This window comes from Erinaceus europaeus, chromosome X, assembly GCF_950295315.1.
Source record: "Erinaceus europaeus chromosome X, mEriEur2.1, whole genome shotgun sequence".
NCBI lineage: Eukaryota > Metazoa > Chordata > Mammalia > Eulipotyphla > Erinaceidae > Erinaceus > Erinaceus europaeus.
Window position 1 is genome coordinate 53,823,765 of NC_080185.1, and position 19,574 is coordinate 53,843,338.

Here is a 19,574-nt window from a genome sequence, read left to right on the forward strand (position 1 = left end):
ACAAATTTATATGAGAATGGTACAGGAGTGAGTGAAGAGATTCTGCCCTCCAAACCTATTCTTATAATGGGGTGAGGGCAGAAGCCTTTTCATATCTACATTTATATTAGCACACAACTATGCATATACAAAGTCGGGTAAGCATATGCACCTGACTTTGAACTCTCTTGACTGCCTTGACTATAGCCCAGGAGATTCTTGAGGTCATTTTTTTCCCTCCCACTTAATATACTTGGAGGCTCAGTTTTAGTTTTTTTCCTCTACCCCCTAGAGTTTGACTGTAAACCTAAGGAAGGCAGAATTTAATGGCATACAGAGTTTCCACACTTCTAAGTAGAATGTATTTCCCAGTGTCTGGAAGATAGATGGGTAAATGCAAGTGATATATAGATATAGATATAGATATAGATATAGATATAGATATAGATATAGATATAGATATAGATATAGATATAGATATAGATATAGATAGATGATATAGATATAGATAGATATATAGATACAGATATATAGATATATATGTATATAGCAAGAGCTACTGTTCTATGTCCAGGGCTATAGGCTGTAAAATAATCTCACATTGTTTGCTTGTTTGTTTTTTCTATTTGAGGGAAAGTACTCTTTTCTAATTAGCACAGAGATCATAGTAGCTAGAGGTGACCATAGTTGTAAATGTGTCAGCAAGGGTTTTTTAGATTATTAGTATATCCCCCCCCACCACCAACATTGGCTAATTTTGTAAATTCCCAATTAGATTGTTATGCTTTCAATTTAAGCTGTAATTTTTTTAAAGTAATGAACAACAGCACTTTTTTCATGAGGGGTTTATAAATGGGGCAGATTTATCAGGACTATAAAGACGGTAGTAGTAAATAAGCAAAGAAGGAAAGACCAGCTAGCCATGTGGCACGGACCATGAGTCCTTAGGCTTTGTTCACCAGCATTCAGCTTCACGGCATGTGGGTCCTGAGAGAAAGGGCTGCAACAGGAACAGAAAGCCAAAGAGAGGGGAAAGGGCTATATTTCCACCAGACTCTTCCTTAAATAATGTTTAGTTCCCACAACTCCTCATTAGTTATGTCCTAATCTATATGTCTGTCCTATGCTGGTTATTTTTAGCCATGTGCTGATTACGTTCATGGCAAAGCCTTCCTATTCTTTACAGTCAAAACACACAGTATTCCCAACACAAGCTTTAGCCTTTATCCCTCTAAAACACAAGCCCTCCAATGTCTGAAACTTCAAGCACATGCCAGGATGTCATGACTTCTTTGATTCTCTATCAGTGAGGTAGATCCTGAAAATTAACTTTGCTGATCATTTTCCAGGAACTCACAATATAGCTGGTCCAGAGCCAACCTGGAGAACTGTTAGATAAAAGATCAGAAAGGCTGCCTTTGGTGCTATGAGCACTCTGATATAGTTACTTGTCATTCTGAACTAAAAGACAGATACATTTAGGTGGTGCAGTTTTGTTCAGCTGCTGAAGGTCTCTGAGAGCCATTTCCTAGTTAAAAGGTCTTCAGTTCTTCACCTAGAAGATGTCCCCTAACATGAAGCATGGGTGAGTAAATCAGATGCCTGCAGCTCCAATTATTAGCTTTTGCTTCTGGCTGATCTCCAAATGTAGTGCCACGGCTGGATATACTCCTTAATAAGAGAATGGTTATACTTTCTTGTTCTCAGCATTTGCACAGAGCTTTCTTCTGCTTTATTATCTCTACTCAGTGACAAATTGACATAAACCAAAATGGAATCTTCAGGCTATAGATAATAGATGTGAAAGAACTTTGAAGGGTAGAGAGCACTGTGCAAATGTAAGATATTATTATTATTATTACTATTACTACCACTACTACTGTGGCAAAGAAGGAATCTGTATTTTTTTTTCTAAATCAGGGTTTAACAAAATCTAAATAGGTCTCAATGACTGATGAACCCTTGTGGCTATGAACTTAGAAGAAAATTGTCTATCAGGTGCTGGTGTTAAAGTGAAAATAGTAAAATAATTGCTAGTTTTTGACTCAACAGCAGCCTCAGAAATAGCTGCTTTGTACTTAAAAAGTCAGAAAGAGATCTCTAAAAGAGTTTTGATTGTTTATATTACTGTGGCATTAGGTTCCTACATCCCAAAACAAAAATTTTTAATCTACATTTAACTCAATTGGTTTGTGATTAAAGCAAAAGCGGGTCCCCAGTGGGTATGTTCCACAAGAGAAAAATGGATCAAAGTAAATGCAAGAAACATTTTCTGCACTACATCTCCTGCCATAGATGCCTCAAGGCAGTGAGAATTGTAACCATCCACCATCAGCATTAATCAATCATAGAGAACCTGGTGCTACATCACTTAGCTATGAAAAAGTGAAATGACCTAACACTTTCTGCAGTTAGTTAAAGAAGTCATTGCAAAGAGCAATTTCATTCTTTTCCTAGAGTCTGAAAACCTCCATTTGTTTCCCTGTTTTTAGTTAGTTGTAATTTTAAATGTTAGCTTCTCACTTTTAGCTCTGGATATAGAATGCCCATGAAATTTAGGGTTAAAGGAAGAGGAGGAACAGTGTTTGTTTAGATTGATAGTCTGAAACACCTCATGTAGAAGATACATTGCTTTAAAGTTGTTGGCAACTAAGTTTCATCATTTTTCCTTTCTAGGGTGATTGGGTGTGGCTGAAAAAGTTTCCCTCTGGAGATTTTGGAGATGTTAAATCCATCAAATCAAGTGCAAGAGATGTGTTTAAAATGGTATGAGAAACATTTATTCCTGTATTTCCACTAAACCCAATTCTTCCTTCAGAATAACCAATACCAGCTGTTTAGGAAGAACACTTAAATTGGTTTAGGGAAATCTCAGTGTTGCTACTGACTAGAAGGATTTTAGTCCCAGATCTATAACTACATAAACTCCTTGAACCATATTTTCTTATCTGCAAAATAAATATTTAATCTCTCCTTCCCAGAGCTGGCATGAGTTATAAAGGAGATGATATGTTTAAAGCTTCTTACACATTTCCTGACATAGGTTCTTTTAAAGCCATATTATATTTATTAAGTATATATCCTATCATTATTCCAAATCCCAGTTTCCAGACTTGGAAAAGTCACCTGAATATATATGATAATTTTCTCCTTTCCTCTCCTCTCCTCTTCTTTCCTCACCTATCCTCTCCCCTTCCCTGCTCTTTTTTTAAATTTTTCTTGTCATTGGACATCACCTCTCAGGCTATTTTTTCCAGATAGAAAGAGTCAGAGGCAGAAAGAAAGATGCTATAGCACCAAAACTTACTCCATTGTGGTGGAGACTGGATTTGAACCTTGGTGGTGCTCATGACAAAGCAGGGACACTATACAGGTGAGCTATTTTGCCAGACCATCACTTTCATTTTTATGGAGGGAAAAAGAGTGGCCGGAGATGTGACACATCAGGTAGAGTATAGGGCTTTCAACATGAGACCCTGAATTAGATCCTGGAAGTACATAATCCAGAGTGATAGTGATGCTCTCTCCCCTCCTCTCTCCTCTCCTCTCTTTACCTCTCCTCTCTCATTATTAAATAAATGTTTTTGAAAAATTCATTCCTTATGAAAACAGTCTTATAAAAATCAACATTTGTCTAGCAATAGGATCCAAGGTTATTTCCCCAGTCACACCAAGATTCAAAGATCCCTTAGATGGTTTATTTAAGAGAGCACCTTGTATATGAATGATGATGGTTTCTTCTAAACTTCTTAAAATCTTGACTCCTCTTTAAGTAATGAGTCTATAAAATTTTGTAGAGACTGAGGAAAACTTTTTCAGACTCTCAGCTGTGAAATTCTTAGAAAGGAGTGATAAAATTATCTATGTTTAGGGGGTCGGGAGGTGGCGCAGTGGGTTAAGCGCAGGTGGCGCAAAGCGCAGGGACCGGCGTAAGGATCCCGGTTCGAGCCCCCGGCTCCCCACCTGCAGGGGAGTCGCTTCACAGGCGGTGAAGCAGGTCTGCAGGTGTCTGCCTTTCTCTCCTCCTCTCTGTCTTCCCCTCCTCTCTCCATTTCTCTCTGTCCTATCGAACAACGAATAGCGTCAACAAGGGCAATTATAATAACCACAACGAAGCTACAACAAGGGCAACAAAAGGGGGAAAAAATGGCCTCCAGGAGCGGTGGATTCATGGTGCAGGCACCGAGCCCAGCAATAACCCTGGAGGAGGAAAAAAAATTATCTATGTTTATTAAATAAATATGTCAATGTAACAGGTCTGAATGAGGCAACTAGAGCACTGGATAAGTGGGAGAGAACTACTCTGCAACCATAAAAGATGATATCATGTCCTTTAGGACAAAGTGGATGAAACTGGAGGTGATTATGCATAGCAAAATGAGAGATGAAATGCAACTACTGAATTGTTTTACTCATAAGTAAAATCTTGTTAAGTGAGATAAGTCAGAATGGGAAGGATGAATATGGGATGATCTCACTCATAGACAGAATTTGAAACATAAGAAAACACAAAGTGGAACTTGGAATGGATTTGGTGTACTGCACCAGAGTAAAGGACTCTGGGGTTGGGTAGAGGGTTCAGGTATTGGAACATAATGGCAGAGGACTTAGAAAGGGTTGAATTGTTATGTAGAAAACTGAGAAATGGGGGCCAGGCAGTGGCGCACCTGGCTAACACACACACACACACACACACACACACACACACACACACACACACACACACACACACACACACATTACAGTGTGCAAGGATGCAGGTTCAAGCCCCTGGTCCCCAACTGCAGGGGGAAAGCTTCACAAGTGGTGAAGCAGGGCGGCAAGTGTCTCTCCATCTCTCTCCCTCTTTATCCCTCCTCCTCTCAGTTTCTGTCTCTATCCAATAACATAAGAGAGAAAGAAAGAAAGAAAGAAAGAAAGAAAGAAAGAAAGAAAGAAAGAAAGAAAAAAAGAAAGGAAGGAAGGAAGGAAGGAAGGAAGGAAGGGAGGAAGGAAGAAAGTTGCAGCTGCTATCATGATTCCATCCTGACTTCCTTGGGCAGACGACCTCACCAATATATCCCAGAATCTCACCTCTCCAGACTGCTACCCCCTAGGGAAAAATAGAAACAGGCTGGAGGTATAGATTGACCTGCCAACACCCATGTCCAGTGGAGAAGCAATTATAGATGCCAGACCTCCCACCTTCTGCACCCCAAAAATAATTTTGGTGCATACTGCCATTTGGGGGAGAAATGATAGGGAAAAGATGACCAGAGGGCTCTGAACTCCAACTCCACCAGTACCCACAGAGAGAAGAGGGAAAAAAAAAAGGAAAGACATCCAGACGTAGTGATAGGTACAGATGTGGCTAGAAAAATAAGAGGAGATGGGATCATGGGGAAAATGGGAAAATATATACAAATGTAGACATATAGTTGTACAAATAATGGTTAATATCTGGTAGGAACTGTGTGGAGTTGTACCCTTCTTATCCTATGGATTTTGTCAGTGTTTCCTTTTTATAAATAAAAATTATTATTAATAATAATAAAAGAAAAAATAAAAAGAAGTAATGGCTAACCCATATCTGCAACCTTGGGAGAACTGTATCTTCCAATGGAAGCAATGGCGATACAGAATTCTGATGGTGGGAATGGTGCAAAATTATACCCCTGTTATCTTATAATTTCATAAAACATTATTAAATCACTAATAAAAATAAATTTAAATTAAAACATGGACTAGTTGTTTTCCCAATATAAAAAGTAAATTGGTTTGTATTGTACAGATAGCAGTCTCTAAGATAATTGAGTTGTATGCAGTTTTCTAACAGAGTTTAAGATCCCAGTGGTTTGGTTATTCAGAAGATCAAAAATCTGTCACTCATCTGAAATATATCTCGGCAAAAGGGAAAATTTCATGGAAGAGGTCCTGGAGACAGAATGAAGACAATCTTTGAGGTACAAACTTCTAGGGAGAGGTCTGGTCTTTGAAAAGTGTGGAACTCAAGCTTTTACTTCTACTATGTCTATTTATTTATTTATTTATTTATTTATTTATTTATTTTGCCTCCAGGGTCATTGCTGGGGCTCAGCGCCTGCACCATGAATCCTCTGCTCCTGGAAGCCATTTTTTCCCATGTTGTTGCCCTTTTTGTTGTCATTATTGCTATTGTTGCCATTGATGTTGTTGGATAGGACAGAGAGAAATTGAGAGAGGAGGGGAGACAGAGAGGAGGAGAGAAAAATAGACACCTGCAGACCTGCTTCACCGCTTGTGAGGCGACCCCTCTGCAGATGGGGAGCAGGGGCTAGAACCGGGATCCTTGTGTGGGTCCTTGCGCTTCACACCACGTGCACTTAACCCTCTGAGCTACAGCCCAACCCCCTGTTTGTTTTTAATTCTCCTTCCTAGATGATTCCTACCTCCACCCCTCTTCCTGTAAAAAGCAGTTTACAGACTGTATCATTTAACTTTTCTTATTCTCAAAGTCTTCTGCATTAAAAAAATTTATTTGGGATAATGGCTAAGACAATGTGGATGAGATATTCAGATTTTCTGACTCTCTTCCTTGTGCATTGGAGGTGTACATGTTATTAATAAACTTATCTTTTTCTTTTATCAATCTTTTTTTACATGTATGACCATTTTCTCAGTTTTGATTAACTCAAAGAGGTACAGAATGTTTAATTTCACTCCCACAACTCTTTGTTTCAAAAGTGACATCACAGTGAGACTTTAGAAAAATTGCTCATTTCTCTGTTTGTGTGCACTGAATTTCCATGTTTTCCTGAACTGGTTTAAGCTTCACTGGACTAACAGAATTGCCATGAGTATAAGACCTTTATGGTTAGAAGGCAACTTTGTTGGTTAACATTTGTCATCCTCACTAGGATTAATTTATCATTGTTGTTATTATTATCATTCTTATTACCATCATTGTTGTTAGGTAGGACAGAGAGAAATCAAGAGAGGAGGGAAAGACAGAGAGGGAGAGAGAAAGATAGACACCTGCAGACCTTACCACTTGCAAAGTGACCCCCTTGCAGGTGGGCAGCCAGGGGCTCGAACTGAGTTCCTTATGCCGGTACCTGTGCTTTGTGCCATGTGTGCTTAACCTGCTGCGCTACTGCCCGACTCCCCCACTAGGATTAATTTAAATGTCGATTTGGATTACCTTATTTGAGAAGCAGGCTATTATTTGAAGCTATTTGTACTAACCTTTTAAAAATTTACTAGTGATTTAATATTAATTTACAAAATTAGAAGGTAACAGGGGAATAATTCCACACCTTTCCCACTGTCAGGGTACTGTGTCCCAATTCCCTTGACTGGAAACTGCATTAGTTCTCCCAAGATCACAGATATGGATTGACTATTATTTCTATAACTATCTATATTCTTACATATTTTCCCATTTTTCTACAGTCTTGCCTCTCTTTTTCTTTTAAATTTATTTATAAAATGGAAATATTGACAAGACCATAGGATAAGAGGGGTACAATACCACAAAATTCCCACCACCAGAGCTCTGTATTCCATCCTCTCTCAAAGCTTCCCTGTTCTTTATCCCTCTGTGAATATGGACCCAGCGTCATTATGGGGTGCAGAGTTGGATGGTCTGGCTTCTGTAATTGCTTCTCTGCTGAACATGGGCATTGACAGGCCAATCCATACTCCAAGCCTGTCTCTCTCTTTCCCTAATGGGGCAGGGCTCTGGGGAGATGGGGCTTCAGGACACATTGGTGAGGTCGTCTGCCCAGGGAAGTCGGTTGGCATCACGGTAGCGTCTGGAACTTGGTGGTAGAGTAATGAAACTGGAGGGTTGACATTCCATGCCTGACATCTCTGGACACGATCCTAAGTGAAACATGCAGAAGTGGTACTGGTTGCATTGATTAGGCTGAGATCAGCAGATGCAATATCACTTGGTATGAATTGAGAGAAGCATGCAAGAAAGGGAGCCCGACCCAAGAGGTTCCAGGACTGGAAGAAATATGGGTTATATAGAGGATAGGGAAGGTTCCTGCTGTCTTAGAGTTTAAGAAAACAATAGATAGTTATTGTTATAACCAAATTATTTGGAAATTGGGTTGACTTTGAAAAGCTCATTGTTAGAATTTGCTGTATCATACAAGACATCACCATGATTAATGAATGTCCCTTAATGCTATTTACATATAGCTGTATCTTATAAAATGGTGCTTCTGTTCTCCCTGGTCTAAGCTTATAGGTGATTTAATATTTCAAAGAAAAGTCATTATTAGAAATGTATTAACAAGTTGATCCCACTGATAAAATTCAATCATATTACCAACTTGAAGTCTTAAGTGCTTAGATTGAAGGAATATGTATTCAGAACTGTGGTCTAAGCATCAAAGTTTGAGACATTCAATCCATTTTTCCCTTATCATATTTATTGAATAGTAGTTTGTGAGACTATAAATTAATATGAATATATATTAACACCATTCCCACCAACAAAGTTCTGTGCCCCACCCCCCTTCTATAGTGAAGCTGAACAGCTACCCTCCACCCAGAGATTTTTACTTTGGTGCAATACTCCAAACTCAGTCAGATTCTGCTTTGAGTTTCCCTTTCTGTTCTGTCTCAACTTCTCTTTATGAGTGGTATCATTTCATACTAGTCTTTGTCTTTCTGACTTATCTCACTTAACATAATTCCTTCTAGCACCATCCAAAGTGGGCCAGAGAAGGTGAGTTCATTATTCTTAATATGATGTATGGCTTGTGAAGATATTCCATTCTGTGAGGAGTATCTTCGTTTGGGTGGTGGTTTCTTTTGCTAGGTAGATAGAAGCTTTTAAATTTGATGTAGACCCATTGATTTGCTTTCGTTTTAGTCTTCCTTGCAATTGGGTTTGTATCATCAAAGATGCCCTTGAGGTTTAGTATTCTTGAGTAGTAGTCCATTGAGTATATATACCACAACTTTCTCAGCCATTCATCTGTTGTTGGATACCTGATTTGCTTCTAGGTTTTGGCTATTATGAATTGTGCTGCTATGAACATAGGGTACACATATCTTTTTGGTTGGGTGCTATGGAGTCCTTTGGATATATCCCTAGGAAGAAAATTACTGGGTCATATGGAAGGTCCATATGTAGCCCTGTTAGGGTTCTCCAGACTGCTCTTCACAAGAGTTGGACCAATTTACATTCCCACTAGCAGTACAGGATGGTTCCTTTGTCCCCACAGCCTCTCCAGCATTTGTTGTTGCTGTCATTTTTGAGGTATGACATTCTCACAGGGGTGAGGGTGTATCTCATTTCTGTCTTTATTTGCATTTCTCTGACAATTAGTCACCTGGATCAATTTTTTATATGTTTTTTTGCCTTTTGGATCTCTTCTGTAGTATTACGTTCATATCCTCTCCCCACTTTTGGATGGGTCATTTGCTTTGTTGTTGCTAATTTTAGTGAGTTCTTTGCATATACTGGTTATTAGCCTCTTGTCAGATGTATGGAATTTGAAGATCTTCTCCCATTCTGTGTGGGTCTCTTAGTTTGGGTGATGGTTTATTTTGCTATGCAGAGGATTTTCAATTTGATGTAGTCCCATTGATTTGTTTTTTTATTTAGTTTTCCTTGCAATAGGATGCCCTTAAGGTTTAGGTGGGAAAGTATTCTACCAATATTTTCCTCTAAGTATTCAATAGTTTCTGGTCTAAAATTTAGGTTGTTGATCCATTTGGAGTAGGCTTCTGTTTCTGGTGAGGTAAAGTGGCTCAGTTTCATTGTTCTGCACGTTTCAACCCAGTTTCTCCAGCACCACTTATTGGAGAGAGCCTACTTTCTCCATTTAATAGTTTGGGCACCTTTATCAAAAATTAGGTGTCCATAGGTATGGGGGTTTATTTCTGGGCTTTCAGTTCTGTTCCACTGGTCTGTGTATCTATTTTTGTTCCGGTACCAGGCTGTTTTATTTATGATATATTTCTAATATAGCTTGGGATCTAGGAGTGTGATCCCTCCATTTCTGTTTCTCTTCTTCAAAATTGTTTTGGTGATCCTCGGTGTTTTCTGGTTCCAAATAAATGATTGTAGATTTTTTCTATTCTCTTAAAGAAGCTTTATGGGACTCCGACAGGTATCACATTACATTTGAATATGGATCAGGGTAGAATATTCACTTTGCTGATATTGATCCTTCCGATCCAAGATCATGGTATATCTTTCCATTTCTTTGAATCATTTTCTATTTCCTTGAATAGCAACTCATAGTCTCCAGTATACAAATCTTTCACTTCTTTGGTCAGGTTAATCCCTAGATATTTTTATTGATTTTGCTTCAGTAGTGAATGGGAATGAATTCTGCATGTGGTCCTCTTCTGACGTAGTGTTTATGTGAAGGAATGCCACTGATTTTTGTACATTGATTTTGTATGCTGACACCTTGCTATCTAGTCTAATGGTTTCCAGAAGATTTCAGTTGGATTCTTTAGGTTTCTCTATGAATACTGTCGTATCATCTGCAAAGAGTGAGAGTTTGCCTTCTTCCTTTTAAATCTGTATTTCCTCGATTCCTTTCTCTTGCCTGATTGCTATGGCAAGAACTTCCAATACTATGTTGAAGAGTAATGGTGGTAGTGGACAGCCCTGTCTAGTCCCTGATCTGAGGGGGAATGCTTTCAGTTTCTGCCCATGGTGTGTGATATTGGCTGTAGGATTTGCTTGTTGTATATGGACTCCACTATCTTAAGGAATTTCCCCTCACTTCTCATTTTTGTAGTGTTTTGAGCATGAATGTTTGTTGGATTTTGTCAAAGGCTTTCTCTGCATCTATTGAGATAATCATATGGTTTTTGGTTTTGCTTCTATTGATGTGGTGAATGACATTGATTGACTTAAGTACACTGAACCAACTTTGCATTCCTTGGGTAAATCCCACATGGTCATGATGAACAATCTTTTTATTATATTTCTGTATCCAGTTGGCTAGGATCTTTTTTTTTAATATCAGAACTATATTGATGCTATATCATATAAATTGTGCACTTAGGACACATGCTATATTACATTTTATTGTATGTTCTATTACCTATAGTTGATATTATTTTATTTTATAATTTTTATTTTATTTATGCTACACTCTGAAAAGCTCCACAATTTTTTGGTCAGAACTTGAACATTATAACTTGAAATTGTGCATTACTTTTTATTGTAAGTTTTTTTTAATTGGGGGGGTTAATGATTTACAATATAGTTGTTGACAAATGGGTACAGTTTCTCTTCTCACCATGATAAAAATCTGCAAATCTCTACCACAAACACTTTTCTGAAACCAATTGGACAATACAAGTAGATGGAAATTCCTGGAAATAAACAACATTTCAAAACTTAACTAGGAAGAAATACAAAATTGGAAAAGATATATATACAAGTAAGGAAATTAAACTGTCATCAAAAACCTTCCCCCACAAACAAAATTCAGGAAGAGGTTGTTTTGCTACTGAATTCTATCAAAAATAAGAAAAGTAAATATTTGTCCTATAAATATATGTATATTTAAGTATTAATTTCTCTACTGTACCATAAATTTACTATGTCTAAATATTATGATGAGTAACAACAAGAGTAACAAGTTCCATGTTACTAAATTCAACTGTTGTCTCTGTTTGGCTTAGCAAGAGTGAGATCTTTTTTTTAATTATTTAAAAAAAATTTATTTATAAAAAGGAAACATTGACTAAACCATAGTATAAGAGGGGTACAACTCCACACAGTTCTCACCACCAGAACTCTGTATCCCATCCCCTCTCCTGATGACTTTCTTTTTTTTTAATTTTTTATTTAGGAAAGGATTAATTAACAAAACCATAGGGTAGGATGGGTACAATTCCACACAATTCCCACCACCCAATCTCCATTTCCCACCCCCTCCCCTGATAGCTTTCCCATTCTCTATCCCTCTGGGAGCATAGACCCAGGGTCATTGTGGGTTGCAGAAGGTAGGTCTGGCTTCTGTAATTGCTTCCCCGCTGAACATGGGCATTGACTGGTCGGTCCATACTCCCAGTCTAGTTTAGCATCTATGTTCATCAGATATTGGTCTGTAATTTCCCTTTTTGTTGTGTCCCTATCTACTTTTAGTATCAAGGTGATGATAACTTCATAGAAGGTAGAAGGGAGTGTCCCTGTGTCTTCAATCTTTTGGAAGAACTTTAAAAGCACTTGTGTTAAATTGTTTCTGAAAGGTTTTGTAGAATTCATTTGTAAAGCCATCTGGTCCTGGAATTGTATTGTTGGGAAGATTCTTAACAACTGTTTCAATTTTTTTTTTGTCTATGATCAGTCCATTTAAGTTTTTCAGTTTTTCCTGGTTCAGTTTTGGAAGGGTATATGTTTCTGGAAATTCTTCCCTTTCTTTCTAGGTTCTCTAGCTTGGTGGCATATAGTTGTTCATAGAAGCTTCAATTTTTTTTTTTTTTTGATTTCTGTGAAGTCTGTTGTGATATGTCCCCTATCATTTATAATTCTATTTATTTGAGTCCCCCCTTATTATCTTTAGTACGTATGGCTAAGGGTTTGTCTATTTTGTTTAATTTTTCAAGGAACCAACATTTGGCTGCATTGATCTTTTCTATAGTTCTCTTATTTTCGATGTTGTTTATTTCTATCATAATTCTAATGCTTTTCGTCCTTCTCATTGCTTTCGTTCCTTTGTTCCTCTTCTTCTAAATCTTTAAGGCGTATATTTAGGTCGTTTACTTGACCTTTTCCTTGTTCTCTAATGTGCACTTGTATGGCTATGAGTTTCCCTCTGAGTTCTGTTTTAGTTTTGTCTCAATATTTTGATAGCACCTGTCTTCATTTTTCTTTTAATCTAGGAACATTTGAATTTCTTACTTGAGTTTCACTTTGACCCAGTGCTCATTAAGCAGTATGTTGTTGACTTTCCAAATTTTATGCCTTTTTATAATTTTCTGTTTGTTGTTGAGTGTTAGCTCTACTCCACTGTGATCTGAGAAGATGCTTGGGATGGTTTCAATGCTTTTGAATTTTTTGATACTGTCTTTATGGCCTAGAATGTGGTCTATCTTTGAGGATATTCCCTGTGGATTCTAAAAGAATATGTATTCCAATTTCTTGGTGTAAAGAACTCTGAAAATATCTAGCAAGTCTAGTCTGTCCATCTCTTCTCTTGTTTCTTTGTTGATTTTCTGCCTAGATGATCTAAGTGTGAGAGTACGGTGTTGACATCTCCTACTCTTACTGTGTTACTACTAATGTATTTTTCTAGCCCTTTCACTAAGTGTTTGATGTATTTATATGTGCCCTAATTGGGTGCAAAGATAGTAATAGTTGTTATATCTTCTTGGTTGATTGATCTTCTGATCACTATATAATGACTATGCCTATCTTTTATTCCTTTATTTATTTTAAAGTTTATTGTATCAGAGATGACAGTGGCTGTTCCTGCCCTTTTGTGTGTGTGTATGTGGTTCATTAGCTTGTATTACAGTTCTCCATCCTTTCACTTTATGTTTTCTTGTTGGGTCAGGTTGGATTTTTGCAAGCATATGGTTGGGTTGTGTTTTCTGATCCATCCTCCTAATCTGTGCCTTTTAATGGGTGACTTTAAGCCACTCACATTTATTGATAAGTTGTTTTTTCCCCCCAAATAAGTGTTGTGGTCTTTGGCCTATTCTTATTGGCTCTGGATTTTATTTGCTTCTAATTCCTTAAGATGTTCAGCTAGATTATTTGAGGTTTTTTTTTTTCTTGTTTCCTAATGTATTCCTGTGTAGTTATAAATTTCTCACTTAGTACTGCTTTTGTAGTGTCCCAAAGATTCTGATAACTTGTATCTTAATTTTTGTTTATTTCTAGGATTATTTTAATTTCCTCTTTGATTTCCTGCTTGAGCTAGTAGTTGTTAAATAAAATGGTGTTAAGGCTCCATATTTTCAGACTTTTTATAGTTATTTGTTTAACGTTGAAAGTTAGTTTAACTCTGCTGTGGTCAGAAAGGATGCTGGGAATTATTTCAACATTTAAACATTTATTGATGATATCTTCGTGGCTTAGTATATCGTCAATATATGGTGAGAATGTTACATGTGGACTTGAGAAGAATGTGTGTTCTACTTTATTGGGGTGAGGAGCTCTGAAGTTGTTCCTTAGCCTTCACCTATCCATCTGTTCACTCAATTCTTTTGTATCTTTAATGGTTTTCTGTCTTTATGATCCCTGCATCCCATGGAGGAGGAGAAAGTCTTTATGTGTCATATACCAAACCAAGGACTGGTAACCACAATACACAAAGAACTTCCCAAACTTAACAGAAAAAAAGATAAAAAAGCTCTATTGAAAAATGGGGGGAAGACATGGGCAGAATCTTCTCCAAAGAGAAGCAAACGACCAACAGACATGTTAAAAAATGCTAAAAGTTATTGATGATCCAGGAAATGCAAATAAAATCAACAATAAGACACTACTTTACACCTTTGAGAATGTCATATATTAGACAAGACAGAAACACCATTTGTTGGAGAGGCTGTAGGGGAATATGGATTCTTGCAATGCTGGTATGAATGTAACTTAGTCTAACCTCTACGAAAAAGTCCAGAGGTTCATCAGAACTCTAAAAATGTACCTACCTTATCAAGCAGAAATCCCTCTCCTAGGGATTTACCGAGGAAAAGCAAAAACACCTATCCGAAAAGACCTATGCACACCAATGATCACTGCAGCACAGTTTGTAATAGTCTAAACTTGGAATGCCCCAAAACAGATGAACAGCGAAGAAAGTGTGGTACATATACACAATAGAGTACTATGCAGCTGCTAAAATAATGAGGTCATTTTCTTTGCAATATGGTGGTCAGAACTTGAAGGTATCATGTTGATTGAGAAAATCCAGAAAGCGAAAGACCTTAAGAATACAGAATAGTAAGAGAATATATGATGTGAAACTTGGATTGTGTTTGGTGTATTGCACCAAAGCAAAATACTCTGAGGGAGGAAGAAAAGGACAGCATGCAGGTACACTGGGGTTCTGGTATGTTTCCTAGACAACAAATAATGGGAGATGAGAGGCTATGCTTATGTGTTAAAGACTATACTATAAACCATTAGTCCCTCCCCCAGTAAAATTTTAAACATTTATTTATTATAGTAAATATGGTAGATGAATAATCACAGAATGATCACTTTTTCCATTTTTTGCTGAGCTAATTAAAATCCTACTGGGTCATTGATTCCCTCTCCAGAAAACCCCCCTCTCAATCAAGAAGGTATCTGCATCTCCAGCATTGAATTACAGTGTATTGAGAGAAATTCTTCTCTAAATGTTGCTTGACCAATACATTTGATTTTTATCACCAGTCAGCACAACTTAGTGCCTTGAAAGAACACTCATTTATTATCTCACAGTCCTGTAGATCAGAAGTCTAAGTAGGCTCAGTAGGATCTTTTAATTAGACTAGCACAAGATTTAACTCAAAATGCCAATTGTGCTTGCCTGTTATCTGGACTCTGGGTGAAAGTCACTCCTAGTGTCATTCAGGTTGCCTGCAGAATTTAGTTCTATGCAGTTTTGGACTAAAGTCCCAACTTCCTTGCTGATTGTCAGCTGAGTGCCGTCTATCACTTCTAAAAGATGCCTGTATTCCTTGGTTTGTAGCTTCCTTCGTTCACCTTCAATAACAGTGGACTGTTGAGTCCTCACATTTCTCCTCACCCTCTTCTATTTTCAAAGGGCTTGTATGATTAGACTATGTACACCCTGATCATTTCCCTTTTACAGTATAGCATAACACAACCACAGAAGTAATAGTAGGGAGGTTGAAGATCAGTGGGTTTGGGAGCAAAATTGTGCCTACTAACCATATCCTCCACTCATAAGTGGGATGAAGGAAAGGGTACATCCCCTAAACTGTGGTTTACTAATTGAGATAGGTCAGCTGTGACTCTGCTCTCTCTTTCCATTTCCAGATGAAGGACCTACGTCATGAGAATGTAAACCCTTTGCTAGGTTTCTTCTATGATTCAGGAATGTTTGCCATTGTGACAGAATTTTGTTCCAGAAGGAGTTTAGAAGACATTCTGAGAAATCAAGATGTGAAACTTGATTGGATGTTTAAATCATCACTTCTGCTGGATCTTATCAAGGTTAGTAGGAAGACAGGAAATCTTGAAATTTCCCTGTGTGCTAGAATTCAGATGCTTTGGGGATGTATTATTAGCCTCAGCTCATAAAATGATCTCATTCCTCCACCTTCCAGTCTAATGCCTGCTCCTATCCCTTCTCACAGCACTTTTTTGCACATTTGTTAAAAGATACTAATATAGAAAGGATTTAGGGTGGGGATAGATTCTATAATGGTAATGCAAAGAGACTATCATGCCTGAGTCTCCAAAGTCCCAGGTTCAGTCCCCTGTCCCACCATAAGCCAGAGCTGAGCAGCGCTCTGATAGAAAGAAAAAAAGGGGAGGACTTATTGTATCTGAACCTTTCCTCCCATCAATGTGAAAGTCAGATGCCTAATTACTTTTTGTATTTTTTTTATTTATAAAAAATAAACACTGAAAAAAACATAGGATAAGAGGAATACAACTCCATACAATTCCCACCACCAGAACTCTGTAACCCATCCCCTCCCCTGAAAGCTTCCCTATTCTTTATCCCTCTGGAAGTATGGACCCAAGGTAATTCTTTTTTTAAAAAAATTACTGATAGTTTTATTTATTCATGAATGATAGGCAGAGAGAGAGAGAGAGAGAGAAAGAACCAGATATCACTCTGATGCATGTGCTGCCAGGAATCAAACTTGGGACCTCATACTTGAGAGTCTAGCACTTTATCCACTGTGCCACCTCCTGGACCACCCAAGGTCATTCTTATTGCCATTGAGCCCTCTTTGCTATAAGCAATCCTTATTTCAGGCTGTTTGGTTTAGCCTAGAACTATTGAATGGATTTGTGTATATCACATGTGTAGATGTGAAATTCAGTATGATCAGATAGTCATAAGAACATCAGTTTCATCAGTTATTACTAACATTCTCAAAGGTAAGGAGTAGCGATAGTCAAGGGGTTCATGGGTGAATTTTGTTGGAGAACTTTCCTTACAATGATTTGTAAGTTGCCTATGCACACTTTGGGGTCACTTAATCTGGACAATCAGTGATTTATTGAGATTTCTGCATATTGACTATGTTCTTCACTTTTGTATTATGGTCTAACCCTTGTCAAGGTAGCTTCATAGATGTTATCTCATTCTAATTCTTCATAAAAGAAATTTATTAGTCTCCTTTTACAGAGGTTCAGAGAAGTTAAATGAGGTACACTAGGCTGTATATCTTCCACAAATAGTAGATGCTCAATACATATTTTTCAGTCAACTATTAAATAGTAATGCTAATAATAGACCTTCTGTTTCTTATTATAGCAGTTTTTCCACTCACCTTGTAAGCAAGTGCATTAAGGAAGGCCCTAAATGATACCCTTTCAGGTCCAAGATGAATTAAATCCAAACACTAGATAACTTTGGGAAAACTTCACCACCACCTCCTTCCAAATATAGATAAATGTATATAGGAAACGTATTGATCTTTATTCATGTACTTTTCCAAACTTAAGCACTGCTAGCAATTCAGTCATTTGTATTTCATTTCATATGTATTTACATGCATTATGCATTTTTGAAATGCACATACTGTTATGTATCTCAGCAATATTCTATTTTGCAGTTACTTTATGGCTTACAGCTAGCTTGTTCTCTGTCAGAACACACATCAATCTACTGTATTAGTTTTAAATGTTTGAATAACCTTTTGTGGTTTGGACATAACACAATTTAGACAGTATTTTTAATTGATTTGTGATTAATAGTAGGTTACAAGATTGTAAGATTACAGTGTATTATGCTACACCACACCCACCATCAAAATTCTAGACAACCCTTTCTTGATAGATATTCATTGGGTTTCTAGTTGTATATTATAAAGCAGAACTGAAATGAGCAGTCTTGTTTGTGATTCTTTTAAAAAATTTATATTTGTTTATTTTCCCTTTTTGTTGCCCTTGTTTTTTATTGTTGTTGTAGTTATTGTTGTTGTTATTGATGTCATTTGTTGTTGGATAGGACAGAGAAAAATGGAGAGAGGAGGGGAAGACAGAGAGGGGGAGAGAGAGATAGACACCTGCAGACCTGCTTCACCACCTGTGAAGCTACTCCCCTGCAGGTGGAGAACCAGGGGCTCAAACCGGGACCCTTATGTCTGTCCTTATGCTTCTTGCCACCTGCACTTAACCCGCTGCACTAACAACCAACTCCATGTTTATGACTTTTGTACACATGTAAATATTTTGTTGGAGGAAAAGTAGACTACTTGGGTCATAGTGAATAAGGGTGAACGGAGAGAGAGTTCCATTTGAGGGTCCCAGGAGGGTTTTGCTTGAAAGAATTACAAGAGAACACATGTAACAGATGTACAGTTTCTAAATTCTTCCTTTACTGGGTTCTCAAGCAGGATTTGTGCAGAAGTGAAATTAGTAAAACTCAGAGGACAGTCTTCCAGAGGGCCTTTGGAGGAGTTAAAAAAAAAAGTCTTTCTGTGCATATGTTTCCATCTTTTATACTCCTCTTACATCATACCTGCACCAGCTTTCTACTGGCCTGTTGAAACCAACAGGAACATACCTTATTAAAACTCCTGCCACTTCGTATAGTGCAGTACAATGCACATTACCCCAATTCCATGTGTGCAAACTCAGTAAAAACAAAGTATCCATACAAAGTGCCATTCTCTCCAGGATCCCATGTGCCCCTGTCCTATCCCTCAATAATAGGGCAATAACTTTTTATTTTAATAATTATCTTCAAAATGCTACCCTAAAAGCTTCTGCCTGTTGTAGATGAAAGGTAGGCTAGATTTTATAAGTACAATCATAGCCTCCAAAGTTTTGGTCATTATATATCTGCAAATTCATCTGTGGTTGAAATATAAATAAAGTTCCCAATAACACACTGCTTGTTACATACACAAAGTAGTATTCTTCATAAAAGCATACAATTTTATAGTTATAAGGGACCTGGAAAAGATTCTTGTCAAAATTTTGCTTTGTCTGAATATAAAAAGAAATGAGTGAATTTTGGGACATGGTAATCCATGCATTAACAATCTCAGGAAGTGACTCTAAAACACAAAATCATTAAATAAATTTCTAAATAAATTCCATTTGTATCATCTGCAGGGCATGAAGTACTTACACCATCGAGAATTTGCTCATGGGAGGCTGAAATCTAGAAATTGTGTTGTGGATGGGCGTTTTGTACTAAAAGTGACAGATTATGGCTTTAATGACATTTTGGAAACACTAAGACTCTCTCAAGAGGAACCTTCAGCTGAAGGTAAGCAATGAATTGTATTCTTCTGATGCACACAAGGTAACTCCAAAGTTCAAATGAGAATAAGCAGTGAACTAAAACCTGATTCAACTCTCCACTTTTGTTGAAAATTCAGCCTCATTTCCAAACCAAAGGAGTTGAATGAAGTCTGCAAGCTGTAATCTCAGCACAGATTTGCCTTCTGAGCAAAGCCAAGCAATAATGTTGAGTTCCTGCTGTGGGAGGATTAGGTTGTAT

At 37.5% G+C, this 19,574-nt stretch overlaps 1 protein-coding gene across 1 annotated transcript in view; it reads left to right on the forward strand.

Moving 5' to 3' along the window:
• The window catches only part of GUCY2F (guanylate cyclase 2F, retinal), a 133,863-nt gene that overhangs the window by 75,338 nt on the left and 38,951 nt on the right, over positions 1–19,574 (forward strand). Inside the window, exons 7-9 of the mRNA XM_007534369.2 lie at positions 2,656–2,745; positions 15,920–16,096; positions 19,184–19,340. Of these exons, the coding sequence (XP_007534431.2) occupies positions 2,656–2,745; positions 15,920–16,096; positions 19,184–19,340 (424 nt within the window). The remainder of the gene's footprint in view (positions 1–2,655; positions 2,746–15,919; positions 16,097–19,183; positions 19,341–19,574) is intronic.